At 39.5% G+C, this 25,788-nt stretch overlaps 1 protein-coding gene across 1 annotated transcript; it reads right to left on the reverse strand.

Annotated features, from left to right (window-relative positions):
* Positions 1–10,872: 10,872 nt before the first annotated feature.
* Positions 10,873–18,805, reverse strand: LOC310957206 (protein phosphatase 1D-like). The gene is made up of 6 exons (XM_083927675.1): positions 18,262–18,805; positions 16,725–16,953; positions 16,397–16,521; positions 16,092–16,273; positions 15,715–15,942; positions 10,873–13,055 (listed from the first exon to the last, which is right to left on the reverse strand). The coding sequence occupies exons 1-6, from the start codon at positions 18,776–18,778 to the stop codon at positions 12,621–12,623; spliced, it is 1,716 nt and encodes a 571-aa protein (XP_083783801.1). The 5' UTR covers positions 18,779–18,805; the 3' UTR covers positions 10,873–12,620.
* Between the last annotated feature and the right edge of the window lie 6,983 nt (positions 18,806–25,788).

Consider the following 25,788-nt stretch of genomic DNA (forward strand, 5'->3'; position numbering starts at 1 on the left):
TTACTACGGCTTAGGCCCAGTCCAGTTGGCTTCTATCCTTCTATAGTTCACATATAAATCCAGAACTCAAGTCAGATGGTCAATCTGTCTCTAGACTTATGGGACTCATACGGTTTAAAGCAATTCTTACCTTTCTGGCATTTTTACACTTCTTTTGTAATATTAAAATGCTCCTAATATGCATATGGCACACTGAAATGTAAAATAAATCCACCAGGTGTTGAAACTCAAGATATTAAATTCTCATACATTTCTGATAAAAGTCTGACTAATCATTTTATTTGGTCTGAATAAAATGATTTGCCGATCTTCATGCCTGTCTTTCGTGGCTCCGTTTCACTTGCGCTGCTCATGCTGCGCTCCAGTGACATGAGAAGTCCGAAGTTTTTAGACCTCCAACTAGACGAAATGCACTGGAATGCCTGTCAAAGTGGAACCTCCTACTAGCGAATTTGGGGTAGGTTGACTTTGACAGCATTCCAGTGCACTTTGCCTAGTTGGAGGTCCGAAACTTCAGACTTCCCCTGGCACTGGAACGCAGCATTTCTCTCTCATCACAGAGAAAGAGTCAGAGGCCAGGCAGGGGGAAGAGGATGGGACTTTGGAGGGAAGCGCTGTGAGACATGCAAGAAAGGTAAGAATTGCTTGTGATAATGATTTCATAACGGGGTCAGGAGAGGACAAAATTGATATGTGATATGTTCACCACAGTATACTATATAGTGTTGTTTTTAAAAAAAATTGTTTTTCCCATGTATGTATCAGAAACATTCACTGTATGTCACTTCGATACACAAGGTATGATACAAAAGAAGTAGTACATTTAACAGTGTTTTGTCCATGCAAAATGGGAAACATAACTGTCATAGGAAAGCATTTTTACACATATACAATCCATTGTAATGCCATCTAGTATTATCTACCAGTTTGCCAAGATAGTGTGTGACAGCATGGTGACACCGGGCTGCACTTCCAATTCAGTTGCACCCTGTCAACAACTCTAGGGCTACTCTGCAAAAGGCTGTGCCAATGTCAAGAACTTATAGCCTCAAATTAGTCTTTGAATGTTGACCATGGTTTCAACTCTTTGTCTTTATTTCTAAAAGAGAGCACACTGTTACCCAATATTTACAAATCGATCCCCAAACTGCTTTCAAGGAACCAAAATGAGCTGAATGAGAATAAAAAGGATTAGTTTAGGCAGATATATGCTTGTTAACCTGAAGCTACATTTGAAAAACAGGGGCCTCATTACAGAAACTTCCTAAATCTGAAATCCTTCCTCATCTCACTTTAAGATTATATTTTGGACTTACAGAAACATGCTTCCTATCTGCATTTAACTTATATTATCATAGGAATCTAGTCATTACAGAACCATCCTTAACCGTATCTAAGTTAGGAATTCTAAGTAAGGATGACATATATCCCGTCCTCAGTTCAAATTAACTGCCAATGTTAATGTTAATAAAAATGTTGTTAGGTCTGTATGGCAATGAAGATGGGGAACAACATGAACATCAAAATATTGTGATTGAAAGACTACTCAAACTATATTATATATATGTATTAATGGGTATAAATCAACTGCACAGATGATAAACTCTAATTAAAATGAATGAGCCACTGCTCTTGTGTAAATTCCGAGCTGATTGAAGTATTACATTTACAGTTAGGATTTCTTATGTTCAGATAAGATAAGGGGTCAAAGATAGGCTAGGACACAGCCATGAGTTTAGGAATTGCTTCTGTAATAGGAAGATAAGATTTTTCGTATCTTTGATGGGACAAGCAGTTAGGATATTTTTCTGTAATGAAACCCTTAGGCCCTGGAGTCTGCTTTCCGGATGTGTTGAGTATGTGAAAGTGTCGCTGTTAAAAGCAGCCGACACACTGGCAGTGACAGAGGAGGCGTCGGACAGCTCCCAGGCTCCAGCACGTCCTCCTGCCTTCCCTCTCACCTTAATCCAAACTGAAAAGACAACACATTCTAGCAATACCAATTCAGTGACTTGGGAGCTGCCTCCATCGCCAGCAGGGAATTAGGAATGAGATGAGTCAACTCTTTCTTTTCACTTCTCCCATCATTGTGTTTTTGCATCTGTGAGCATCTGTGTGTTTGTGCACTACCCGGATTTGGCATGAACACAATGACAAAAACAGTAAAGGACAAACAACGGCAGTCTCATCAAATGAGTTGTACACGCATTTACCAAACAAGGGCTTTTCAGAATAAGAATGTCTGCATTTGTCTCTTTCTAGTAAGATCAACAGGACTTTTGCTCATATTTCCATTGAGATTTAGTTTTTTTACATTTAAATAATTACTATTATTAATTATTTAATTTATGTTTTAAGAATTTACCTAAAAAAACCCTGGGGTGATTTTACAACAGAATTTCTCTTTAAGGGCACCAGTTCAAAGTGGTAGGTCTAGGGCAGGGGGCTGTTTCCACGTCTCCTTTTTGTGCATGTGGGGGCAGCGCCAAGTCCAAAAAGACTGATGGAAGTTGAATATCATTAGAGGCTATGGTGATTGATAAATATGCTCTCAGTAGAGTCACAACACTGGTCTCATCGCTCAACAGCTTTGCCAACAGTATGACGAATACAGTTCAACTAACGGAAAGTTGTTTGTTGTGACAGACAGTCCAGAATGTTAATGCATGTGGCCGTGAAAAAACGTCACATATCTGGGTGAGGGTCATGTGGAGGCAATTCCAACCCATTTTTTTTTTCAATATTTCGAATACAGCTCTTTTAACTATCAGCTATTGTTGCCTAAACACGCACTTTGGTTGCCTGATCAAACCAATACCTTTTATTGTCTAAACTTAACTGTCAGGGTTATATACCACTTGCCTTTTCATAGCATTAAACAGGATGTCATATTTCGTAAGATGTCATACTAATTGTCGTGCATATCTTTCTGTAAGATATATAAAACTCTTGATGAGTAAACGTTGTACAGGTGTAGTTACCCTGACCTGATTTGGCGATGCTGCTGGTGTGATCTAATCACAAGATGGTCTGAAGTCTTTCTGATTTTGTGTTTGTATCACTCTATCAGCGAAGAGCACGGCACCTCTGCATATTATATGAAAATTGTTTGAGGTATGAGTCTAGATGCTTCCGGAACCACAGTTGCTGACGTATTCTAAAATGTCATCTATCACTTCCTAAATAATAGTGTAAATAGGATGTGGTCAAACCAGAAAATTTTAATTTGTGATGGTCAGCCAAGACAACTTTATCCCTGGCCATATACTGACTTTATTATGAGGTATAAAGACTGATTAACAGTGACAGCAACAATGCTGACAGAGAAATTTCACTTTAGGAATACTGCATGTAGGGCAGGGGAGTGTAACTGAGTTAGCATTAGCAGTGTTAGGGTCACATGAAAATTGATTTGTAATTTCTTGTATATCATTTATTCTTGAGACTCGGATTTATGAGATTATGGTCTGTAAACTGTTTAATCAGGTTAGTGGGATTTCTAATAGACCTCACAAAACTCAGTGAGCGCTGTGTTTAATGTGAGCACTGGGTGTCAGGCAGGATGACAATTTTCACCCCTGGTCCACAGCGATGACCCTCTATGGCGTTATAATCCAGGCTTCAGAGGTTTGATCAGACTAAGAGCCTTATAAGCTATGGGAGGTCAGATGGACATCTGAAAGCAATGATGGCCCTCAAGGACACATTAGAAGAGGATTAAACACAGTCTTTTCCCATGGTTACATATGGTGACAAAACAGCTTTAACAAAGAGAAGAGTTGTCTCACACACCATTAACTTCTCAGCACGCCACCTTGGATAGCTATTCATTGTGTCACACTATTCCCCATGAAATCTCCTTCGACTGATTTCAATGAATTTTCTCCAAAATGTGTGCAATGGAAGCATATTGGCTTTTGCTGTAATCATAGACTGTATACAAAGGCCCATTTTGTAGGATTTTGTCCCATCTGTTGTTAGATAGCATATACAATCAACAGTATTATACCAAACTTTAATCATCCGGGTTCTTGCCTCAATTCACAAATAACAAAACACGCAATATTTGTGTGATTGCATGTTCACTCAGACACTGACGGATTACTAACACCATCCTTACACCTGGACGTGCCAATGTGCCTTAAACCTTCCTCTTATGTGTGTGAGGTGAAATAACTTTTTTTTCAAGTAAATAGCCACAGGACTTAAAGACAGCTAAGAATCTTAACCTCAACAAACCTCTAAATCCAGCTCCAAAATGAGAACATACAATCATGGGTCACGTCTCTCGCCATGGTCGGATTAAAAGACAGAGGCTCCTGCGCACAGACATGCAAAAGGCCCCCACCACTTGTCAGAGCAAGACTTTATGAGGATTTTATGTCTTTTATTTGTTATATAGCATATCTTTATAGTTGTTACATATTTCTCTGTGCTTTTGTGTCTTTTTTGGTAATTCTGTGTATTTTTTCAATCCCAAATGGGTTTCCATCCTCTGCTGCCGTATATGATCCCAGAAGAGCCTGCATTATTTCACACACACAACCATTTATTAAATGTATTCACAAAGTACAGTTTGTAAGGTTTCTTAGTCACTCTTGCATGGAGTTTCAACCAATTGAATAACATATTGAACAACAGTGTACAGTGCAGTATACAGCAGGGCTCATTGGCATTTTTAGCAAGATTGATTCACAGCCTGTGAAGTGGCTTCATGGGAATAATCACCTCCAGATCACTAGTGCAGTTAACTTATTACATTCCTTCTACATCTACCCACAGGTTTAAATGTATGCTAATTAATAATAATAAAAAGGCAGTATATTAAGGGTGGGCCATCTTCACTGAGTGAATCCATGCAGAAAGTCGAAAATTCTATAAAAAACCCCAAAATAAAACATGCATGCCTGTTGCCGAGGCAGAGGCAAGACATCAACAAGCTCCATTGTGTTGGTATAAATAATATATTTGTTGCAGAGAGTGACTGATGGGAAGTGAATGTGACTTAGGGGCTTTTTGCCAGCACAAAGAAGATTGATTTTATTCTGTGAGAAAAATGAAAGACACATTCTAATGTTGTAATTGTTCCTTTGCAGCTGGCTCTGTGCTGATCAGTTGACTGGTCAGACATAAGTTACTTTTATAGACTGTTGCAGTGTAAGTACCATTAAATTCCATGTAAAGCAATGGCAAAAGTGGGATCTGAGTTTGTCACACTAGAGAAAAAATGTGTTATTAACCACCTAGCCAAATTTGAATTAATAATAAATCTATACCTTTTAAAATCTGCATATGTGTTGAAGACATGTCAAATATCTTTCTTATGCTGTACATTTCTCTTGTGTTGCTCTTTCACATAACAGTGCATTTCCACCAGTGCATTTCCACCAGGTCAGTCGAGGACTCGAGGGGCCACGCTGCTCCACTCAGCTGGCTAAGTAGGTTAAACACCTTACCATGGAATGCACCTGAGTGGCTAAACACACAGTTTCAAACAGGAAACAACATGGCCTATTGCTCAGAAACGTTCTGTTACTCCGTCTAAACAATCCACGTGTGCCATTCCACATGAGAATGAAACTTTTAAATAACAGACATACAGGTGCATCTAAAAATCAGAATATCTTGAAAAAAGTTAATTTTTTTCCATAATTAAATTCAAAAAGTGAAGATTTCATATTTTCTAGATTAATTACACATAAAGTAAATTATTTCAAGCCTTTTTTGTATTAATTTTGATGATTAAGACTTACAGCTAATGAAAATCAAAAATCCAGTATCTCATAATTAAATATATTTCATAAGATCAATAAAAAAAAGATTTATAGCACAGAAATGTCTTCTGCAAAGTATGTTAATTTATTAATATATAATGAACTTTTTTTTACTTTTGGCCATGGTTTCTTTTGCACAAATTACTGCATCAATGCAGCGTGGCATGGAGGTGATCAGTGCTCTAAAATCTCCTGGTAGAAGGCTGCGTTAACTTTGGACTTGATCACACACAGTGGAACAACTCTAAAGCAACTTGGATTCTGTGCCTCTCCACTCTTCCTCCAGAATCTAGCACCTTCATTTCCAAAAGTAATGCATAATTTACTTTGGATCAGTTGTTTTTCTCCTTAGCCCAGGTGAGACCATATACTGTATAAGGAATTAATTCAATTACATTTTCATTATACAGTCTATGGGCAAGACACAGCCCAGGTAAGACACTTTTGACATTGTTTCTGACTTTGCTTGACAATCTTGTCCAGGCCGTGGTCGCCTGTGCTTCCTACCACACTTTTCCCTTCCAGTCAACTTTCCATGAATTTGCTTTGATACAGCACTCTGCAAGGTGCCTGCAGCCAGCCCTTTCAGCAATGATCTTCGGTTGCTGAACCTACATGTCAATGAGTGTCTTCTGGACAACTGTCAAGTCAGCAGTCTTCTCCATGATTGTAGTTGTGTGTACTGAACCAAAAAGTGATTGGAACTTGAAATTAAATATTCTATATATTTTGAGAAACATTTTTTCTATTTAATTTTTTTTACCTGTAAGCCTTAATTGTCAAAATCAGATCAAATAACATTTTAGTTTACATGTAATGAGTATAGCATATATTCCATTTAACTTTCTGAAATGACTGACAAAAAAGTATTGAATTTTTTCCACAAAACTGGCTGTGTGTACATAGACTCGCATGGCTTAATCTTTGAGACAAGCATATGCTATTGGCAGGATCGACCAGGTACCTGTACTTGTTTTAACCCAAACAACAATCTTTGTATGTATGTTGCCTTGACCTAAGCAGAAACTCTTTAGACGATAGTATTTGTTCGAATTCACACAGTTAACCATTTGTTTTTGTAACGTGGAGCATGAAAACGTGTTGGTATGTGATTAGCAGGCATGAGAACGTTTGCATCTGTTCAGATACTGTACGTTGAGATTAATTTGTATCTGCCGTTTGCAGACACGTACAATGCCAACATTTCATTCTGGCTACTAGGCTGCCTCCATGACACTTTCTCAGATTACGTTCACCCTGTGCACATGTGCTGCGATGGACAGAAAATAGTTACTTTGACCTGGAGGCAATCGGGTTGAGTGTCCCTGTGAGTTTTTGTCTATGAGCAAGAGAGTGAATAAGTGAGTGGAATGAGATACTGGAGGAGAGAAAGACGTTGTGGAAAGAGGTGCTGGACCGTGAACAAGCAATGAAGCGGAAACAGAGTGTGACGGCTGTATTAGGGGTGAAGGTGCAATTTGTCTAAATGAGTGACTCTTGTCTGAAGTGCTATCGGCAAGGTCCATGTGATCCTGGCCAACAACACAGACTATCCAGACCTCATGACCTACCACAAATGGAAGCCATTGTGTTGCAACAAGCGCCCCTATTCACCGACAATCTTCAACATCAGCTAATAAGCATAGCTGGAACTATCTGATTCATCACAAGACGTCTGTAAACCACACCAGTGCCACATAGTACCAAAAAGGCAGAGATTAATTACAACAGGACACGAAAATAATAAAATAATAATGAAACTCCTTTCATTATTTTTTTATAGTGTGGGTATGTATCAGTCCAATCTTTTACAAGATTGAAATATACAAAGACTTATTTTTATGACGAAAACAATATTTGATCACAGTCTTTCCTGCCTTCTTTGAGTCAGAGCAAGGGGTAGAAAAGGAGGGCACGTCACCTCCCATCATCCGGAGATGTCTTTCTCATCATAGCACTTACTCTAGACTCTAGTAGAGTGTCCCAAGAGTAGCAGAGGGCAAGCCATTAAAGGCCTGCTGAAACACTACCGATACTGTCAGATGGAGACAGGAGACATGGAAAGAAGGCAGGCTCCACCATAGGCTGTGACACTTTCACTGTCACAGCTCTCACAGCTCCTGTCCATACTGAGAGTGTTAAGGTGCCAGAGGAACATCGGTCTAATTTAATAATCAAAATTTAATGGGGCACTGATGCAAGGTATGAAGCTACATATAAATGTCTGTTGCATTAGATTTTATAGAGATGGAAGAAAGAGTGAGGGTAGCAGTCAAAACAGGTGTGTGACAAAGTAAAGGACTGACAACAAAAAGTGACTAAGTACAGCATTGGACAACCCCAAACCGCTTCAGATTCAGGTCTATGGCCCATTATTCTCTGTAAGGAAGCATCTGTTTATCCACTCATTTACTCAGGTTTTTCTTTAAAGTAATAATCTTGATGTTTTTCATTTAAATAAATGTCTGTTAAGTCACCAAATGAGTTAAGACAGTGGTGATTGAGCCTTTATCCCACTAATGAAAGCCCTTTACAGTATTATAAACTGCCGGGGGCATTCCAAGGAAAAATCCCAAGCGGCACACAGTAAGTGACACATTCTCCATCTCCCAGTAGTGGTTGGTCCGCCAGAGAGAGTAGGTGGAGCAAACGTAACCAACTCGCTCTTAAACTCACTCGTATGTGAAGCGGCAGGCTGTTTTTTCCCGGTGTCTGCTACCATTGCAGGTAAACAGTTACTATGGCCGAACAAACACATAAAAGATTGATGACTATATGAAACATCAAAAACAGGATAAAGTGAGATCCAAAAACACATCTGCTTATTGCCATAGATGCCACCAAAGAAACAAAAACCTTTGAGATTGTAACTTTAAATCGGTCTGTATATGCTTGACCGTCCCAGTAAGCATGGTTTGTGTGATTAGAGGATGAAAGAGAATGTCTTTTTAGACATCAAAGTTATATCTTATTTCTTCAACAAGAAGCAAATTCTATAACAGATCTACTGCACACTGAAACATAGTAGTAGCAGTAAGTTGAAAACAACAGCTTTAACTTGACATGTTAATATGTAAAATTTAAAGCCAAATACAAGACCCATTTTGGTCCAGACTAAAGTATCTATTAGACCCATTCGATGAAATATCATCAACTTTTATAGATATTCAAAGTCCTCAGAGGATGTATCCTAATGTCTTTCCCTTCAGCTCCAGCTTCAGTGATTTTGAGTAAAATATACCAGCAACTATCAGATGGATCGCCTTGGAATTTTGTCACTGAATAACTTTCTCCTTCAGGATAATTTCAAATCTTTCTCCTGACTTTTCATCAAGTGCCATTATCAATCTCAGCACATTGTCATTCTTAGGGTGTCAAATACCTCTGTGTTGTCACAGCCCTCTGCATTTGGCACCAAAGGCCCCAGGTTTTCTACTGTCAGTACTCCAGGATTAAGAGTGCCAAACTTTATGTAAGGAGGTAGGCTGGGGTGGGTGATGAGTCAAACAAAAACTAGACTGTCCTGTTCTCATTTTGTAGTTATGTCACAACGCACCTAGTTTGACCCCACCCATTATCTTTTCCTAACCCTAACCACATAGTTTTGTTGGAATTCACAATGTTAACATCGGTACTTTATTAAATACAACTAAAGGATGAACATGGTAAACAGTACACCTGCTGAAGGTTGCCACAATACCAGAACTTTAACCTCTGTTACAATATTTAACTATAATGTAAAAAAAATATTTGATGCCTCTTTCGATATGAGAACAAATATATAGATTTTTTAAAAATCTAAAAACTATCTGCCACCCCATTTTTGTTAGTTAGTTAGTTTTGTGTTTTAAAACATCAAGACCAATGTTGAATGTATTCACCATTTAACGAGTGGAAATCACTGAGGATTCTGAGATGGGGAAAAGATAAGGCTGGACCCACTAACCTGTGTTCTGATCAGGGATCCGTCTATCTTTCAATTAAATCCACCAGTCATGAATATGGAGAAATTAAAATTATTTAACAGTTGGCAGTGTACGGAGAGGGGTGTCAGAATTGTATTCGTTCTCTGAGTACCTCCTAGTTTGTCGTGTTGATGCATGTTTGTAGGAAATAGGAGGAGGGGGAGTAGAGGGAGTGGTGGTGGACAATGATACGCTCCACTGGCTGATGTTTAGTGACAGACTGTCTGCAGAAAGAGGGGAATGTTGCATGTTAGGCAGGTCAGCAGATGCTGGGCTGACAGTCAATGAAATATTCAAGTCAAGACACTGCTATCATGGATCTAATGTCTGTAATGTCTCAGAAAAAGACACAGGGCAAGGATGAGAAATGTATCTACATCAGCAGATGGCGTTTGCTCCGTTGTCACAAAACTATAGATATTAACTTCCCATTTTTCAATGTACTTTTTGGACTTCTCCTGTGTTGACTTCAAAGTGGAGCTTGATGGGTAATATTGACCTGTGGGCAAAACAACACATGGTCCATTTGTTTGTTGAAAAAAAAATATTCATGACCAAAACGTATTTCATGCAATGTGTCCTTGACATAAGCTACATTGACTGACTCACAAATATTTGTCATTTTCAACCACTTTCTATACACAAAAGCCAAGCTGCTATGTGCTTGCATTTCACAGACTCAGATTTCCTAATTAACAAAACACTGTCTGTAATAAGAAAGAGAATAATTACTGTAGTGACACATTTTAATCCCTCTACATTACCGCCATCTACTGGAATATAACATCAATGCACCCTGTACAAATGTGAGAAAAGATATTACCTCCATATTCAAGCTATGCAGTAGTTGAAGGCAGTATAAACAAGGTTCTATTAAAGTCACCATGCTAAATAGTTTCACACACTGGGCTACATGTTGTTTGACATAGACACGGCAACAGACAGAAAAGCACCAATTCAAAAATGAGAACTTTATTACAACACGCAGACACTGTATATCCAGTCACTTTCCACGCATGTAGCTTATATAGTTAGTCCTGAAAACCGGTTGCAGTGGATATGATGGCAGACCCAAGTACTGTCATTGTCAAAAACAAACCACATGCCCATTAACACCCATTGCCCCTGGACACTCCACAACATACAAAGTAGATCTGAGCATGCCAGACTCCTGAAAATCCAAATAACTTTGCATAATAATGTACTGTACAAACTTCTATTGCATATTGACTTACTGTACAAAACCAACAGACTTCGCTGTAATAAAACTGAAAAACATTAACCAGGTTTAGGAGCAGGTTTAGTATGCTGTAGTGTGGTTGGTCAAGAACAGAAGGTGCATGATAAATGGTCGAAGCTGGGCCACAGCCATGCTTACATTGACATGTCCTAGAGATTCTCACCTGCTTGAGTCCCAAATATCTCAAAAACCTGTGAACAGCACCTCTGACTCATTTGTGCAAACAAATCAGCTAAAACAGTAACTGAGCTGCCATGTTAACTTAAGTTAGAACACGCACGCACGCACACGCATGCACACACACAAACGCACACAGGTGTTTTGGTTATGGGATTAAACCACACATAAGGATACGATACATGAAGACAGAGAGGAAGGCCTGTGCAAATGGTGTTAGTGCCTGGTGGATTACAATATACTGAGGTTATAATAACAAAAGTCAAGGGAAAACTCAGGCACAAGTATTGATCTAGGCTTTTACATCAATGCCTGATACGGTACCAATACCCGTTGGCCAAATTATAAATGGAGATGCTTGGAATGGATCAACTCTCCAGCAAAGAAAACAATGTCTATCAAAGTACCATCAAAGGGTCAATTTACTAAAATCACATGGATAGATACCACTGAGGAAAACAACAGTTTTAGTAGGTTTTTTTTTTCTGATCTGCGTTATCTGACCCTTAACATCTCCTCACAAGCTATGTGTAAGGTACACCAATTAGCTGAGTAGCAATTATGATCATGACAGTACATAATTAGCCACTGGTAAAGACACAAAACGAATAAAGACTAAGAAATCAATACCCTCATAATTATCTCAGACCACTGCTTTTCAAACTTTCCCACTGTTTTGCACGCTACAGTGTTACTACTATCCAGGGCATCTATTGCACCAGGATTAACAGTAAAAGAAAGGCCGTGCTTAGATGGTCACCCAAGATTTGCTAAAAAGTCTTGCAAGAAGGTTAAGGTAAGGCATGACCTTGAATGATTAAGGTAAGATGGTTAAGATTAGACAGTGACCTCTAATGGTAAAAGTTAATATGACTCATCGGGAAGTCAGTCTTGTGAGAGTTTTGGCAAGTTTTTGCAAATCTAGGGTTACCATCTAGACACAACCTAAAAGAAACCCCTAACAGTAGTATAGTAGCACATTTGATCTAAGAGGAAAGCTTCCAACTGGTCTGAGGTGTTGACCCCAATGAAGGAAAGACTAGCATGTTATAGCATTCAAAAAGTAAAACAAAATCTAAGAGTTCATAAATTCGCTAAAAATCTAAACTGGAAGGTTGCATGTGCCACACATGTTATCTCAGATTAGTGATCCATCCTTTTTAAAATATGACTTTTGGATATACTATACATACTTATAAGTATGAAAATAGATTGTGTAGATTGAATGGATCTAAAATTTAAAATTTCCGCAAACACACATATTTAAAGAGGGGGCTGGAAGAAGAGCAAGAGGGTTAAAACAGCAACACATTTACAATCTCATATTCGTCACATATTTACAAAAACAAAAGCATTGGTATAAAAAGTATACATCTAGGAATAGGCCCGTGGCACACCTGATAAATGTGCAAAGTTGACACACTGCAGATGATCCTTCTGGGCAAAAACACTGTTTTTATGTTTTCAGCACACGCACAAGGCAGCGTTGTGGTGCTGTAGTAGGACACTGCTTTCCTCAGAGGAGCTTCTCTTTTGAGCGCGAGTTTGACGGGATTGGTGACTTTGTACATTGCTATGAGGCGTCTTCTTGGGGAAACTTTTGTTGGAGGACCGGCCAAGCCAACGTGAAGGACCTCTAAGCTCAGGTGGGATGTGCGTAGAACGGCGAGACCTTTTTAACGGAGGAGCAGGAGTAGCACAGTCCTTTTGGGTTGACGGGTCTTGCTTTTCGAAAACATTCACGGAACCATCTAAGGGGGCCAGCGTGGCCCTCGCAGAGTCAACATCAGGTAAGAGCTGTGCGTTGGCACAGAAAGCTGCTTCATACAGCCCCAATGCCTGCTCCAGGGTGGTGGAACTTTCTTTGACTGGGGAGGAAGCATTTGCTGCATCACTCCACTGAAATAAAACACATCAAACAATGTAAGTAAAAATTAATACATTTAACCTAATTCAAATTCTATTATTTTGTGAAGAAAAACAACAACTTTGAATCCCAACTTGCTATTCATCAATCTAAAATGTATACATGAGACACACAGATGGAATCTGTTACAATCAGACAACGACTAAAATCATGGAAAGAAACAATAGCTTGACAACAATATTGGGTTAAGATGTGTTCAAATGGTTGTGTTGAGTTTTAGGTGTGCTTGAAAATGATTGAGGTAGAAGAATTATCTCCATCTTGAAGGTGTTGATTTAAAAAAAAAAAAAAGACATACACATACTGGAGATCAAAAATAGAGATCAAATTATTATTTAATACTTGATTTATTCTGAAATATTTTTATTCTTCAGAATTTGATAGAATATTAAAAAACAGTGAGCAAAATTTAAAAACAGTAACCATTGCGTCAGAAGAGAAGATTTCAACAATGTTTTCTTAGTGCTATAAGATTGGAAAATGAAGAGGAAGTGTAGAGGCCACAGCTTTGAATGACTTCAGCACACCTGCGCCCACAGGACATCACTAGTTTCTCACACTGCTCTGATTTGATCTTGGTCCATTCTTCTTCAGTCTCTTCCACAGTTCAGTAACTGTAGTGGGTTTCTTAGACATTACTTTGTTGCCAAGGACTTTCCAGAGATTCTCTATGGGGTTTAGATCTGGGTATACATCTTCTCGTCTGACACAATTGTTACTGTTCTCTTATTTTGCTTACTGTATTTTTCACAAAATAAAGGTTTTGTTGAAGTGCCTTGGTTATTTAAAAAAAACATGCTAGTACAGCAGTGGTATAGCCACAGCTGATATTTGGGATTTTTTTATTTGTTTTCTTATTTTAAACTCCAGAGTATATAATGGTCTATTCAAACCTATTATTAAGGCAAAATAAATATGAAATGTTCATTTTTTCCTCCCAAAGAAAGCCTGTCTCTTTAAAAAGAGTTATGGAATGTACATTTTAGGGCTGGGTTTAAAAAAAACAATTTTCAGATTCAAATTGCTATTCATTTAAATTATCTGATATTGATTCGTAACATCCACAGATGAATCTTTTAAGAGGCTGTCCCGGATACCATTTTTTTGAGCTTGGTACTTATCGCCAGAGCATATGTTTATCTTCATTAAATCACCTAAAAACAATACCAGGCAGCTACAGTACAACCACACAGACCTCTACACACATCAGACTGCTCGGTTATAAGATGACTCAGACAATTCTCCAGTCTTTGTTGAGATTGATGGCTCAGCGCTGCAGTGTTTACACTGTATTAGCCTTGTGGCTACTGGGCTGCCTCTGCTCACAACATCATGGTGAATTTCAGCTTGCATGCATGTTTTTTGAAGGATTCTGTTATTCTATGGTTAAAAAACAATTGACAGCATTAGATATCTGAGAATCTCTTTCATATGCAGGTAAAATTGGTATTGTAGCTGAAATAGACTTAATCAAAAATCCAATCAGCACTATTGGAATTGATCTGGGAAATCGGTGGCGAGACCCAGCCTCTGTACATCTAGTTCTCAGATAAGGTATTTTATCAAAACTGGATGAGAGGATAGAATTAATAGAAATAATGCAAACAATGTGCGTGCTATTTGGTCATCCATTACCATAGTAATTAATGAAAAGCAAAGATCAACAATTTTAGTGTGGGTACATATTAAGAATGATAAACCTATAGAGTGTGAGATCCAGTGTAATGCAATTAGTGTTGGCACTGTGAATTGTATTTCCAATACGCTTTCAGTATCAGTATTCAGTAGTTTTCACTGTCTCCCTCTACTGGCTTTAGTGGGAAAACTTTCAAGGAGGCACTCCTTTTTTTTTTTTTTAAACTAACAAAGCAATTTCATGTTTTTTAATTGGTTATCTCACTTTTATGAATGGCTTTGGTAAAAACTGAGCATCATGTTTGAATAATTAAGTGAGCTACATGTCTCCTCTAGCAGAAATATCAATACAGCTGTAGCTAAACAATACCCAGCAGAGAGGACCACAGGGATTTAAGTAAGGGATTTTTGTCATTTTGATATCCAAATAGACATTTTTTTGCCACCAGGATTACAAGACCAGCTTGGCCATTGAGATTATAGATAATATAAATTACTGGCTGTCATATTGCTGACACTTTCATACACCTTTATAACTGCGCAATCACCTCACTACCACTCCAGGCACGGCCATCCCTCATGTTCCTCTCCAAATATCCCATCTTCTTCAAAAAACATGTCATCCTCATGCTCCTCCTGTTGGCCCCGAAAACAAAGAGTGATACATTGAAACAAAGGGTCCACTGACAGAAACTGCTGCTGGTATGCCATTGGTGAGTTCAAACTTTCATATTCTAACTGGTGAAAGTTAGAAACAAAATGACAATAGAAAATGGACTGGAATATATAAAAGGACAATACAGTGAATAGCAAACAACAACAAAAATTACACAAAAATATTGGTTACGTTTTCCACGGTCAGAGTGGTCCTCAGTTACCAGCACTGACCAATGTTGGATTTTGGAAAATATTTGTCATTTTGCTGTATGATTTATAATATGGTTAAACCTAACAAAACCGTATAAAAGGAGGATGGAACAAAGCTATGGCACTGACCGTTGGGACCTGACATGTGTTGTAAGTAGTTCCTGGGAATGGAACATGGTCCATTCCTGTAGACATGTCAACGACGATCTCATCTCGATGCATAGGGATAGCTGGGCCTCCGCGCACCTGTATGGCCAAGACAATGACTGTGGTGTTGTCTGCACGGAGCATGCGTTCTTTCCAAAACAGTAGGGCTGTGCATCCCAGCCGGCGGGCGCAAGACATTCCCTTTGGTCCCTGGAAGCAAAAAGAAAGTAAAAGGTTGATGATTTCAGGAAATTCTGTAAATTCTAAAGCTTCTCACAAGTGTTAAGATATTTACTGCTTCTGCTACTTTTTTCATTCTGTCAAAATTATCACTATTTAAATTTTTTAGCATTACGTACCACCATTTTATCGTGGCTATAACACATATTGACAGCATTTTTGGGTGGCATCATATTCCACAGTCCATCACTGCCGAGGATGATGTAACGATGCTGATTGGGGTCAATGGTCATCACGGTGGTATCGGGCTCTGGAGAAACCACAAACTCCCCACTGTAGAAATCGTAGCTCCAGAGATCACCTTCCAAAAAAAAAATAAAATAAAAAATGTTATCACTGTTTGAGGACTAACAAAAAAACTCATAACCAATATACGGTACAATTTCAGGGGCACTAAACCCAACAAACTGGGTGTCATCTTTACCTAGGGACCGGGCCACAGCCAGGAAGGGGATCTGGTCAATGACTGTACTCCTCCTCACAGGGCCGTTATGGGTCAGCCTGGGCCTCTTCCACACAACACGGTTCACCCCAGATTTCTTCATTACGCTGCAGTGACATGAATAATGCATCACACTTCAATACAAAGGCAAGTTTTTAAGATTGACAAGAAATACGGCAATGTTGAAAGGAACAACTGCAAGAAAAAACATTATCTGATCCTCCATGTGATGTTATTTGGCTTTTTGACATAGCCCCTGACCTTACAATACAATCTGGAAAAATGTCTTCCTTGGAAGTCCTGTACTCACCTGCCACCAAGTCGTTCAATCCTTTCTTTTTCCTTAGGATGTTCTGGTTTATGGTCTTGTGTTATTTCAAGGGCCTGGAGCCTGATATCAGAGTCATTTTCTTGCACTCCAACCACTACAGCTGAATCCCCTACATGGGCAACATACATGTGAACTCCGCGGATAACAATCACGCTGGCTGTCGTGCCTGATGTACTGGGCAGGCCAGTCATAGTTTTTGGCCACTCGGCTGTCAGGGGGAGAAAAAAGAAAATTATTAAAATCACCCGCTGTCAACATATAGTCAAGATATGCAAGAGAAACACTGTTGGTAGTATAGCACAAAGGCAATAGCACAAAGCAGAAATGTTGTTAAAACAAGAGAGCAACCTTGTTTGGCTCTGTATTCATAGTATTTGTACTGCACTAAATAATACTAAAGCTTCTTACCGCTAACCAAGTTCAATACAAGTAAAACAATTTGCCCACACTCAAACACAGGAGGAAAAGTATGGTAAAGTCAGAAATCTGACTTTAAAAGAACTGAAATACTTTGTTTTACATATGGCCCGTATTCTCCATAAAAAAGGGTGTGCAACATTTGATGAAAAAAACAAGGAAACCACAATATCACACAGCACTAATGATGAAGATAGATTCTGATAGCCACCGATCAGAGCTGATTCATAAGGCATGATGACCACATAATCCAGGCTTACTTGAGTACATTTGTCTTATTTTTGAGAAATGCAGGTTCATAAGCAGCATTACATAGGTTTCACCCATGTTACCGTATAAACGTATCCCTACAGGGTAGTTTCATGCTGTTTAGGTTCGTTTTTAGACTAAACCAGTGTTACATTCTACTAACTAGACTGAAACACCAAATTTTCTCTCAAAATCCGCCCCAACTGTCCCTGACTGCACAAAGTTCCTCTATGTCTGTGATAAGATGAGCGTTTGGCTTTGAGGTTTCAATAATTCCAGCTCCTCCTACCTCCTTTATAGACCCAATTCCAGATTCAGTGCCACTTTCTACATACCCTTTCTGCAGAAATGTGTGGATTATCCATTCCAGAGTATTTCATATACTGTGTTTCTATCCAACTAAGACATGGATGAACAAAATACACGTTTTCATTAACAGCAATGTTAAGACTGGGTTATATGCATGCTACTGCACCGTCAAAGGGTCAAGGATAACCCCAAATTGACAGAAATATGATCTTCTAATTAAGACAACTGATTAAGTTGCTGAGGGATTTCAGTTTTTTTTATTCCTTTTACCCACAATCCATTTATATCTAATACTGCGATGAAAGCATTCATCAGAGCTATATTGTAGGGGCTACGTCAACTCTGAAAGCAACTGTGTTGTGGTCAGATGACGGCTCGTGTGTTATATATAATGGGATGGACCAGTCGCCAGACGATTGGGCATCGACATACCAGCTGAGCAGGGCACTGCCTCGTGTGACAGTTTGCTTGCTATGTGGCGTTGCTGAGCGACTGTGATCGCAATAGGCAGCACTAAATATGAGGAACTTTGATGACTTACGTAGCTCTTTCCACATTGCATGGTGACACGCGATGAAGCCTTTCTTGAGAGCAGCACACACTTCACTGTGATCCTTCGACCAAAACCCCCGCTGCCTTTTCAGTATGTCCCACAGATTCTCTCTTGCGAAGTGTGCCGCTTCTCGACCCCCGTGACCATCAAAAACAGCGAAAAACGCCACAGACTTCCGAGTGTCGACTGCATGCTCTGCGACTTTCTCCTCGGTTACCGGTGCACTGTTGTCGCCACTGTCCTCAGTCGATACACTCTCGACCCACATAGCTGAAACGGGGCCAGATTCGGCAGCAACGTTATGATCGTGTGTCTCCTTTTCACTCTGTTTTGTAGGTTCACTCTCCGCTTCCCCTTGTCCTCCATGTCCCTGCGACTTTGGATAATCGTCGACTGGCGACTGCGTCGGCTCGTACTCGATTCTTATATCGACAACATCCTCCATGTATTTCCTCCCCCCTTGCTCGGAAAATGCACTCATACGAAATAGTATTCCCTCGTCCATGACTGTGAACGCCAAATGGTTGGTATCTAAGCAATAAAGGGGCACATGTAGTTGCTAACTGTAGCTTGCAAGCTAAAATTTTGAACCAATTTTGCCGCGATTGTATGGCCGAAGGCTTCCTTCCTTTTTGTTTATCTTCTCCGAGACGTCCCGCTGTACGTGGTGACGTTGTTTTAAACCACCCATCAACTGTGCAACTACGCATGGCACGCCTGCTGCCTTCACTGGCGCTCGAAAAAATTGGAACTACGTGCATCCTCAGAAATATCACATCACAGTCTTGAATATGGCCCTTTTCATGACTCACTTGATGATATCATTCTCAATTTGTCATAGACGAATCCCATCTGCTGTGCTTTCGAAGTTCGCACTGTTATTATGGTAACTCATGATAACTTAATAAAAGAAAAACCCTGAAGATGAGACATTTGCAGATAATTCACCCAGTAGGGCAGAACGACAGGTTATTAAACTTACCTGACGACAGCTGAAGTAAGTAAACAGTATTTTAAACATTTTTCCGTTGTGGTAATTACAGCTTTGTGGGTCTATCCCATAGACTGTATGGTCTATCCTCCAACTGTATAAAAACATGTATCTCAGAGGCAGCTATGCAGCATTCAAGTACATCAAGTTCATTGTAACTGTAAAATAAGCTAACTCAAAATAGACTGCTCAAAACTCAAAACTAAGCTAAAGCATGCTACCTATCTGACTTACTCAGACCCACTGCAGCGTCAAAGAACGTTAAACTGCTTGACAGGGAAGTAGGCTATAATTTTCCTTCCTTAGCAAAACCATATGCCATTTTTTGCACGGTCAGTTGTGTTAAAAAGGGTTTGAAATCACTCTCACTCATCACTCATCTTCAACCGGGGGGGCTGGAGCCGATCCCTGCTGACATCGTATGGTAGGCCGAATGTGCTACAATTTGCACAGACAACCATACACACCTACGGGGCAATGTAGAGTCATCAATGAACCTAACACCTGCATGTCTTTGGACTGTGGGAGGAAGCCGGGGAACCCACACAGACACTGGGAGAACATGCAAACTCCCCACAGAAGGGCCCCAGTCGGGATTCGAACTAGTAACCATCTTGCAGTGAGGTGACAGTGCTAACCACCACACCACAGGTTTGAAATTACCCTGCTACCCTGCCTACCTCAGACTTGGACTCAGTCTCATACACCTAGAGTTCTGTTTTACACCTAAACTAAGTGAAGCTATAGTATAGACCTTTTCAAGAAGGGCATTTTGACATGTCACAGCTGGAGGTGTAAATGCACAGGTGTAAATGATTAAACTAATTGTTACTGAATGCATTTAGCTGCTTTGTTCATTGTATTGGACCTGGTCCTAGTATTTTGTATGGCTCATTGTTACACTACCATGGCTGGGGCACTGGAATAGAATGAGGCCATTGTTAATGTTATTAGTAACACCTGTTCTTTTCTGCAATGCTACGTTAAATCTCTGCCGTGAAAAAAATGTCTCCTGCTCCTTTGCCAGTGTAAGGACAGGAATCTCCACCACACCCCAACTGTTGTGGTGTGAATGCATGTCAGCCTTGTTCTTACCATGTATTTGTAATTTATTCAATGTGGCTTATAAAGATAGTTTTATGTTGTCAAGATGCTTTTTATTGTAAGCTTCTTGTCCAGCGTTCATCTTCAATCCGGGTTGTGTTTATGTCTTGTGGGAACTTGTGGTAGTTGTTTTCTTGTGTGGAATGTGACATGTTGTGATAAACATCTCATCCCTCAGGGTAGTTGCATGAATCTCACTACAGTCTGACCTAATGAACCATATTGTGACAACTTATTGAGCCTGATGCATAGAAAGATTCAGTCCAAATCACTGTAATTAATTTGACAATGTCATACAAAGGATTCACTTAACACCATACTTGTTTGTATATAAATACAATTTAAAAGTTGCATGCCATGTCATAGATTACCTTTACTAAAGGTAGCGCATTTCAGGCTGTGCCAGTCGAATTAAATGATATACACTTCTGGTCTACTAAATGGGAATGGACAAATTTGAAAGTGTAGTGAACGTCATGTGGATGGATGTAAAGTTATGTGTGCATAATTTTTTTTATATTTCTTTTTGCTAACAGATATTTACACAGCTACTGTATTAGCCATATTTAGAATTACAAAAATGTGTTATCTGAGGTGTTCACAAACGTTAGTTGACATTACCATAGCTGTGTTGCCAGATCTCATTGTCAGAGTTTGTTACTGAGACAGAAACAGGAGTTATTTTTCTCCTGATTTCTCTGATTGAAAAATGCCGTTTTAGTGAGCTTTTTTATGAGCCTAAGGAATCCTTCATAATCTGTGTTCATTGTGGACCTGACGAAACATGTGATACAGACAGAAGAAATTAGGGTAACCTGTGTTTTGCAGGTTGGATAAATGTAATCCCATGATAGCTCGGCAGTAACAGTTGTCAGGCAACCAATTCTTGGCCTTTGATTGCCATCACTGGTAACCACTTTTTAACATTAAAAAAAATATGGACAGCAAACAGCAAAACGTGCCTCCAAAATAAACATATTTTAAAATGTCTGTTGCATTTGTGATATTTTAAAATCGCAATTACAGTCAGAACTGAAAACAGTCAATGCTGTAGACAACCCTGTACATGTGTAGGGGAGTTTTCTTGTGTACACAGGCATCTGTTTTTAGAGACAATGACAACTCAGATTGAGTTGTTTGAGTGTGGCGTGAAAAGTTTGGCTAACAAGTCAACATCACAAAGAATTTGCAAATTGATTGAACTGGCAAAGAACCAGAACCAGAATCAGAAGCTGAACAAAAAACACGAAGGAAGTCTTGGGATGCGTATCCCGGCATCTTTTCAGCTTGTTTTTTATACCAGGAATTGAATGAATTTTGTTCAGTTACTGTTCTATTCTTTTGTCAAATTTTCATTAGTCAACTGACGAATAACTGCATTGCATCTTAATTACTCAAGATATAAGGTGACTGAAAATGGCAACCATATTTTGAGTTTGGTAACTAAAAGATGCCACCACTCTAAAAAGTTATTGTTGAGTACTACCTGTGTCTGGTGTAGTTTTAAAAGAAAGGAAATCAATCCTGTTGGACTGTTGCAGTGCTTACATTTTTTATTGTTATAAAAAACACACCATTAAAAAATAATCATATTTTAGGTTTTTTTATTACTGCACAGGATGTTTGCATCAACTCTTAATGAAGTGGTGTTACATTAATGCCAGGTGGAGGCAGTGTGAATCTAATCAAAGTTACCCTTTACTCCTGTTTACTTCTTTATATTTTCACCAATGACACAGTGGTAGCTTCTATTTTATCAAAATTAAAATGTATGCATGGATCTGTTGATGTATGGTCTATGAAAACCACTTAGACATACATTATCATATGACATTGATTCAAGACTTGACAAGGTAATCCCACCATTGTTTTTATGTACTGAATGTGTGTGTGCAGTGGTGGTGGTCTGTTAACTGAAAAAGTTTACTGTTTTTATTACATAAATGCAGGTGTTTGTGAAAGTTCAGAGATATTTTCAAATCACTGGCATGCTTTGTGATAATCACCAAATAGTAATGATTGATGCTAAGAAGAGATTATTTTACTTATCTTATTCATGCATGGAAATTATACGATCTCCTTCTACATAAGGACGCATTATTATATTCAAATATTTACTGCAACCTAACAAAGTCCTGAAACCTATGCGCTCCACTCAGCACCTAGCTGTGATCTTTGCTGGTGGATTTCTCTTTTACTTTCATGGAAAATCTCTACACCCCTTTCTCTTGTGTATGAGAGGACACACATCTTTTAGGGTAGAAATAGGTATTTCTCGCATTATACTTTCCTTCACTGTCCCCATCCCTTCTTCATCCCTTAATACTCAAAACACTGACCTTGACTTTAACCCTGAAAACCCCATGTTCAAGTATCTGCTCCCCTTCTTCATTTTCTTTCTTTCCTCCTTCCCTTTTTCTTTTCTTTCTTCTTTCGTTCGATCTCTTTACTGTTTATGTTAATAGTCTAGCCCTCTGAGAGGCCCTGTCTGCTCTGCACAGAGGCCACTATTATAGATGAAGAGGCAAAGTGATTTCCATGTAAATGGTGTCAGAATGTCACTTTCAAGTGAAGCTGCTGAGAAAATGAATTCCTGAAGACGAGAGAGATTACCAAGGGGCAAAGACACCTGGATTGCATTCTCACACATTCCCCATGCAGCTCTTGTATAATGGTCCATCCACAAAAATAGCTTTGTTTGGCTCCTTGACTGTGTTGATGCTGAAGTGTCAGTCAGGCCAACCAAAGAGGAGAACGGGAAAGGGACTCAGATATTACCATATAAATGCATGGTAATATAACTGTGTGTGTGTGTGTGTGTGTGTGTGTGTGTGTGTGTGTGTGTGTGTGTGTGTGTGTGTGTGTGTGTGTGTGTGTGTGTGTGTGTGTGTGTGTGTGTGTGTGTGTGTGTGTGTGTGTGTGTGTGTGTGTGTGTGTGTGTGTGTGTGTGTGTGTGTGTGTGTGTGTGTGTGTGTGTGTGTGTGTGTGTGTGTGTGTGTGTGTGTGTGTGTGTGTGTGGGGTTGGCCATTAGTCTATATGACAGATTCATCTTACAACTAAAGGAACACATATTAAGACCATACCAAGAGTCAGCATGTTCTAGTATAATGTTCTGTACATTTACATGTACAGTTACATGAAACTCAGTACATGCAATTTAGTTTTTTTAATAATTGCTGATGTAAAAGGCCAGTACAGTCAACGCCACCGCATTCATGCACTGATAATAAAAGGGAAATGTAGCTAATACAAGTTGTAAACATGAATATCTTAAACGGCTACGTTCAGACTGCAGGCAAATCCCATCTGTTTCTCAAATCAGGCCTTAGCAATTTGTTGTTTTGTAGTTGTTAGCCACCAGCTGCCTGCTAGTTTGCCCGAAAATGGGCTTAACAGCCTGCTGGAAGCCAGCGGGAGAGCTGGGTCTATGGTCCCTCACTCTGACTCCCCCCAACTGGGTTGGACATAGAACATATATATATATATATATATATGTATATATATATATATATAATATTTGATTGGTCAGGATTTGATAGATTATCAGCTGTGGCTATACCACTGCTGTATTAGCATGTTCATTTTTAAATAGCTAAGGCACTTCAACAAAAACATTTATGTTTTGAAAAAAAAACTGTGGGAAAATTTACACTTTCAGGTACCTCCCAGTTATTGGTTAATCTGACGCCTGGTTAAGATTTACTTAATTGTTGGACACACCCTGTTTATCTGGCAGCTCTCGCAGCAGGTTGTCCAGATGAAGACCACAGGGATGACCCTCTCAGCCATTGCAAGAGAGGTTGGGCTTTCCAAGTCTGTGATTTCAAGAACATTGAGACTTTACAAGGACACAGATTAATTTAAGTCCCTCAAAAAGGCCGGTCGTCCATGTAATACAAGTGCACGAGAGGACAGGATTATGCCAAAGTCTCAGTGGGGAATCGGTTCAACACTGCAGCTGGAGTTGCTCGGTGGTTCAGTGCTAAGAGGGCAAGGATCTGCCCTGTCAGTGTTTCATCGTTTAAACCTCCTTTGGCAACATGCAATACCTTCACTGCAATTGTCCCCCAATCAGCCTGCAATTTTCATGCAAGACAATGCCCCTGTCACACAGCAAAATGGGTTAAGCAGTCCTTGAAGCTAATGCTGCAATCACACCGCACACAATTGACCCGATAGAAGCAGCGCAATTACATACAAAGTCAATCTACAGATGCGATTTGAAGGCGTGCGGCACGTTACTCATGTTACTTGCATTACCCGCGGCGCAATAGACACGAAAATGTATCAATATTCACGTCCAACGCCTCCAACCTATCCAACGTGCAAGTTGAAAATATTGAACTTTTCAGCTGAATCGTGTGGCGCTGTGGCGCGTCAGCCAATCAGCGTTGAGATTGCGGTAAGCGCCATAACATCCAGGATCACCACAGCCACCACTGTTGAAGTTCTGGGTACATCAAGGAAACCGGACTATTCCTATGGATATAACATAATGGATATAACTATGACCTGTGGATGGCAGCAACGTGCGGTCCATGAAATCAAGAAGAAGAAGAAGAAGAAGAAGAAGACCCCACCCCCACCCCCAGCTCTCAGAGTGTCTAGTAGGTTTAGTTTCCCGTAGCTGGAGTAATCTTTGCTAGATACACGGGAGTTCAATGCCCTTTTTTGGGAAGAGGTTAAATCACTGACAGCCAGATCTCACTGCAACACAACGGCTCTTTTGAGAGTCACATACTTCATCTGAGTGCTCATTTCTGTTCTTTTAAGCATTCAGATCCCTGGTTAGCACTAGCATAACTTCCCATTTAGCACAACAGCAGAGTTTAGCTGCAGGCAGCTAGCCACCGGCTGCTACCCAACTGTCTCGGCTCTCCAAACGCACGACAGGCACCATACTCCAAATATGATCCAATTATGATCAAGCAGCTCGTTACTCATTTTTCATGCGATTTCATCGCATCTATTGCGTGTGGTATGATTGCAGCTTAAAAATTTTGAAACAGTGAAATGGCCTGCCCAGAGTCCGGATCTAAAGCCCATAGAGAATCTCTGGAAAATCCTACAGTTAACTACAGTTACTGAACTTTGTAAGAGACTACAAGAAGAATGGACCAAGATCAAACCAGTGTGAGAAAATAAAGGTATTGGTTGAAGTGCCTTGGTTATTTAAAAAAACATGCTAGTATAGCAGTGGTATTGCCACACCGGATATTCTATTCTATTCTGAACAATAAAAAAACTGTATTTCAAAATAAATCAAGTATTAAGAATTTGTTCTCTAATTTTGATTTCCAGTGTATTTCATCATGTACAAATGAACACGGAACAATTGATACAATTAACTAAAGAGTCACTGCAAAACATTTCTCTTTTATTTGTATAAATATGTAGGCTATGTAATATGTTGAGGTGA

This window comes from Echiichthys vipera (genome assembly GCF_963691815.1).
Source record: "Echiichthys vipera genome assembly, chromosome: 14".
Classification (NCBI taxonomy): Eukaryota; Metazoa; Chordata; class Actinopteri; order Perciformes; family Trachinidae; genus Echiichthys; species Echiichthys vipera.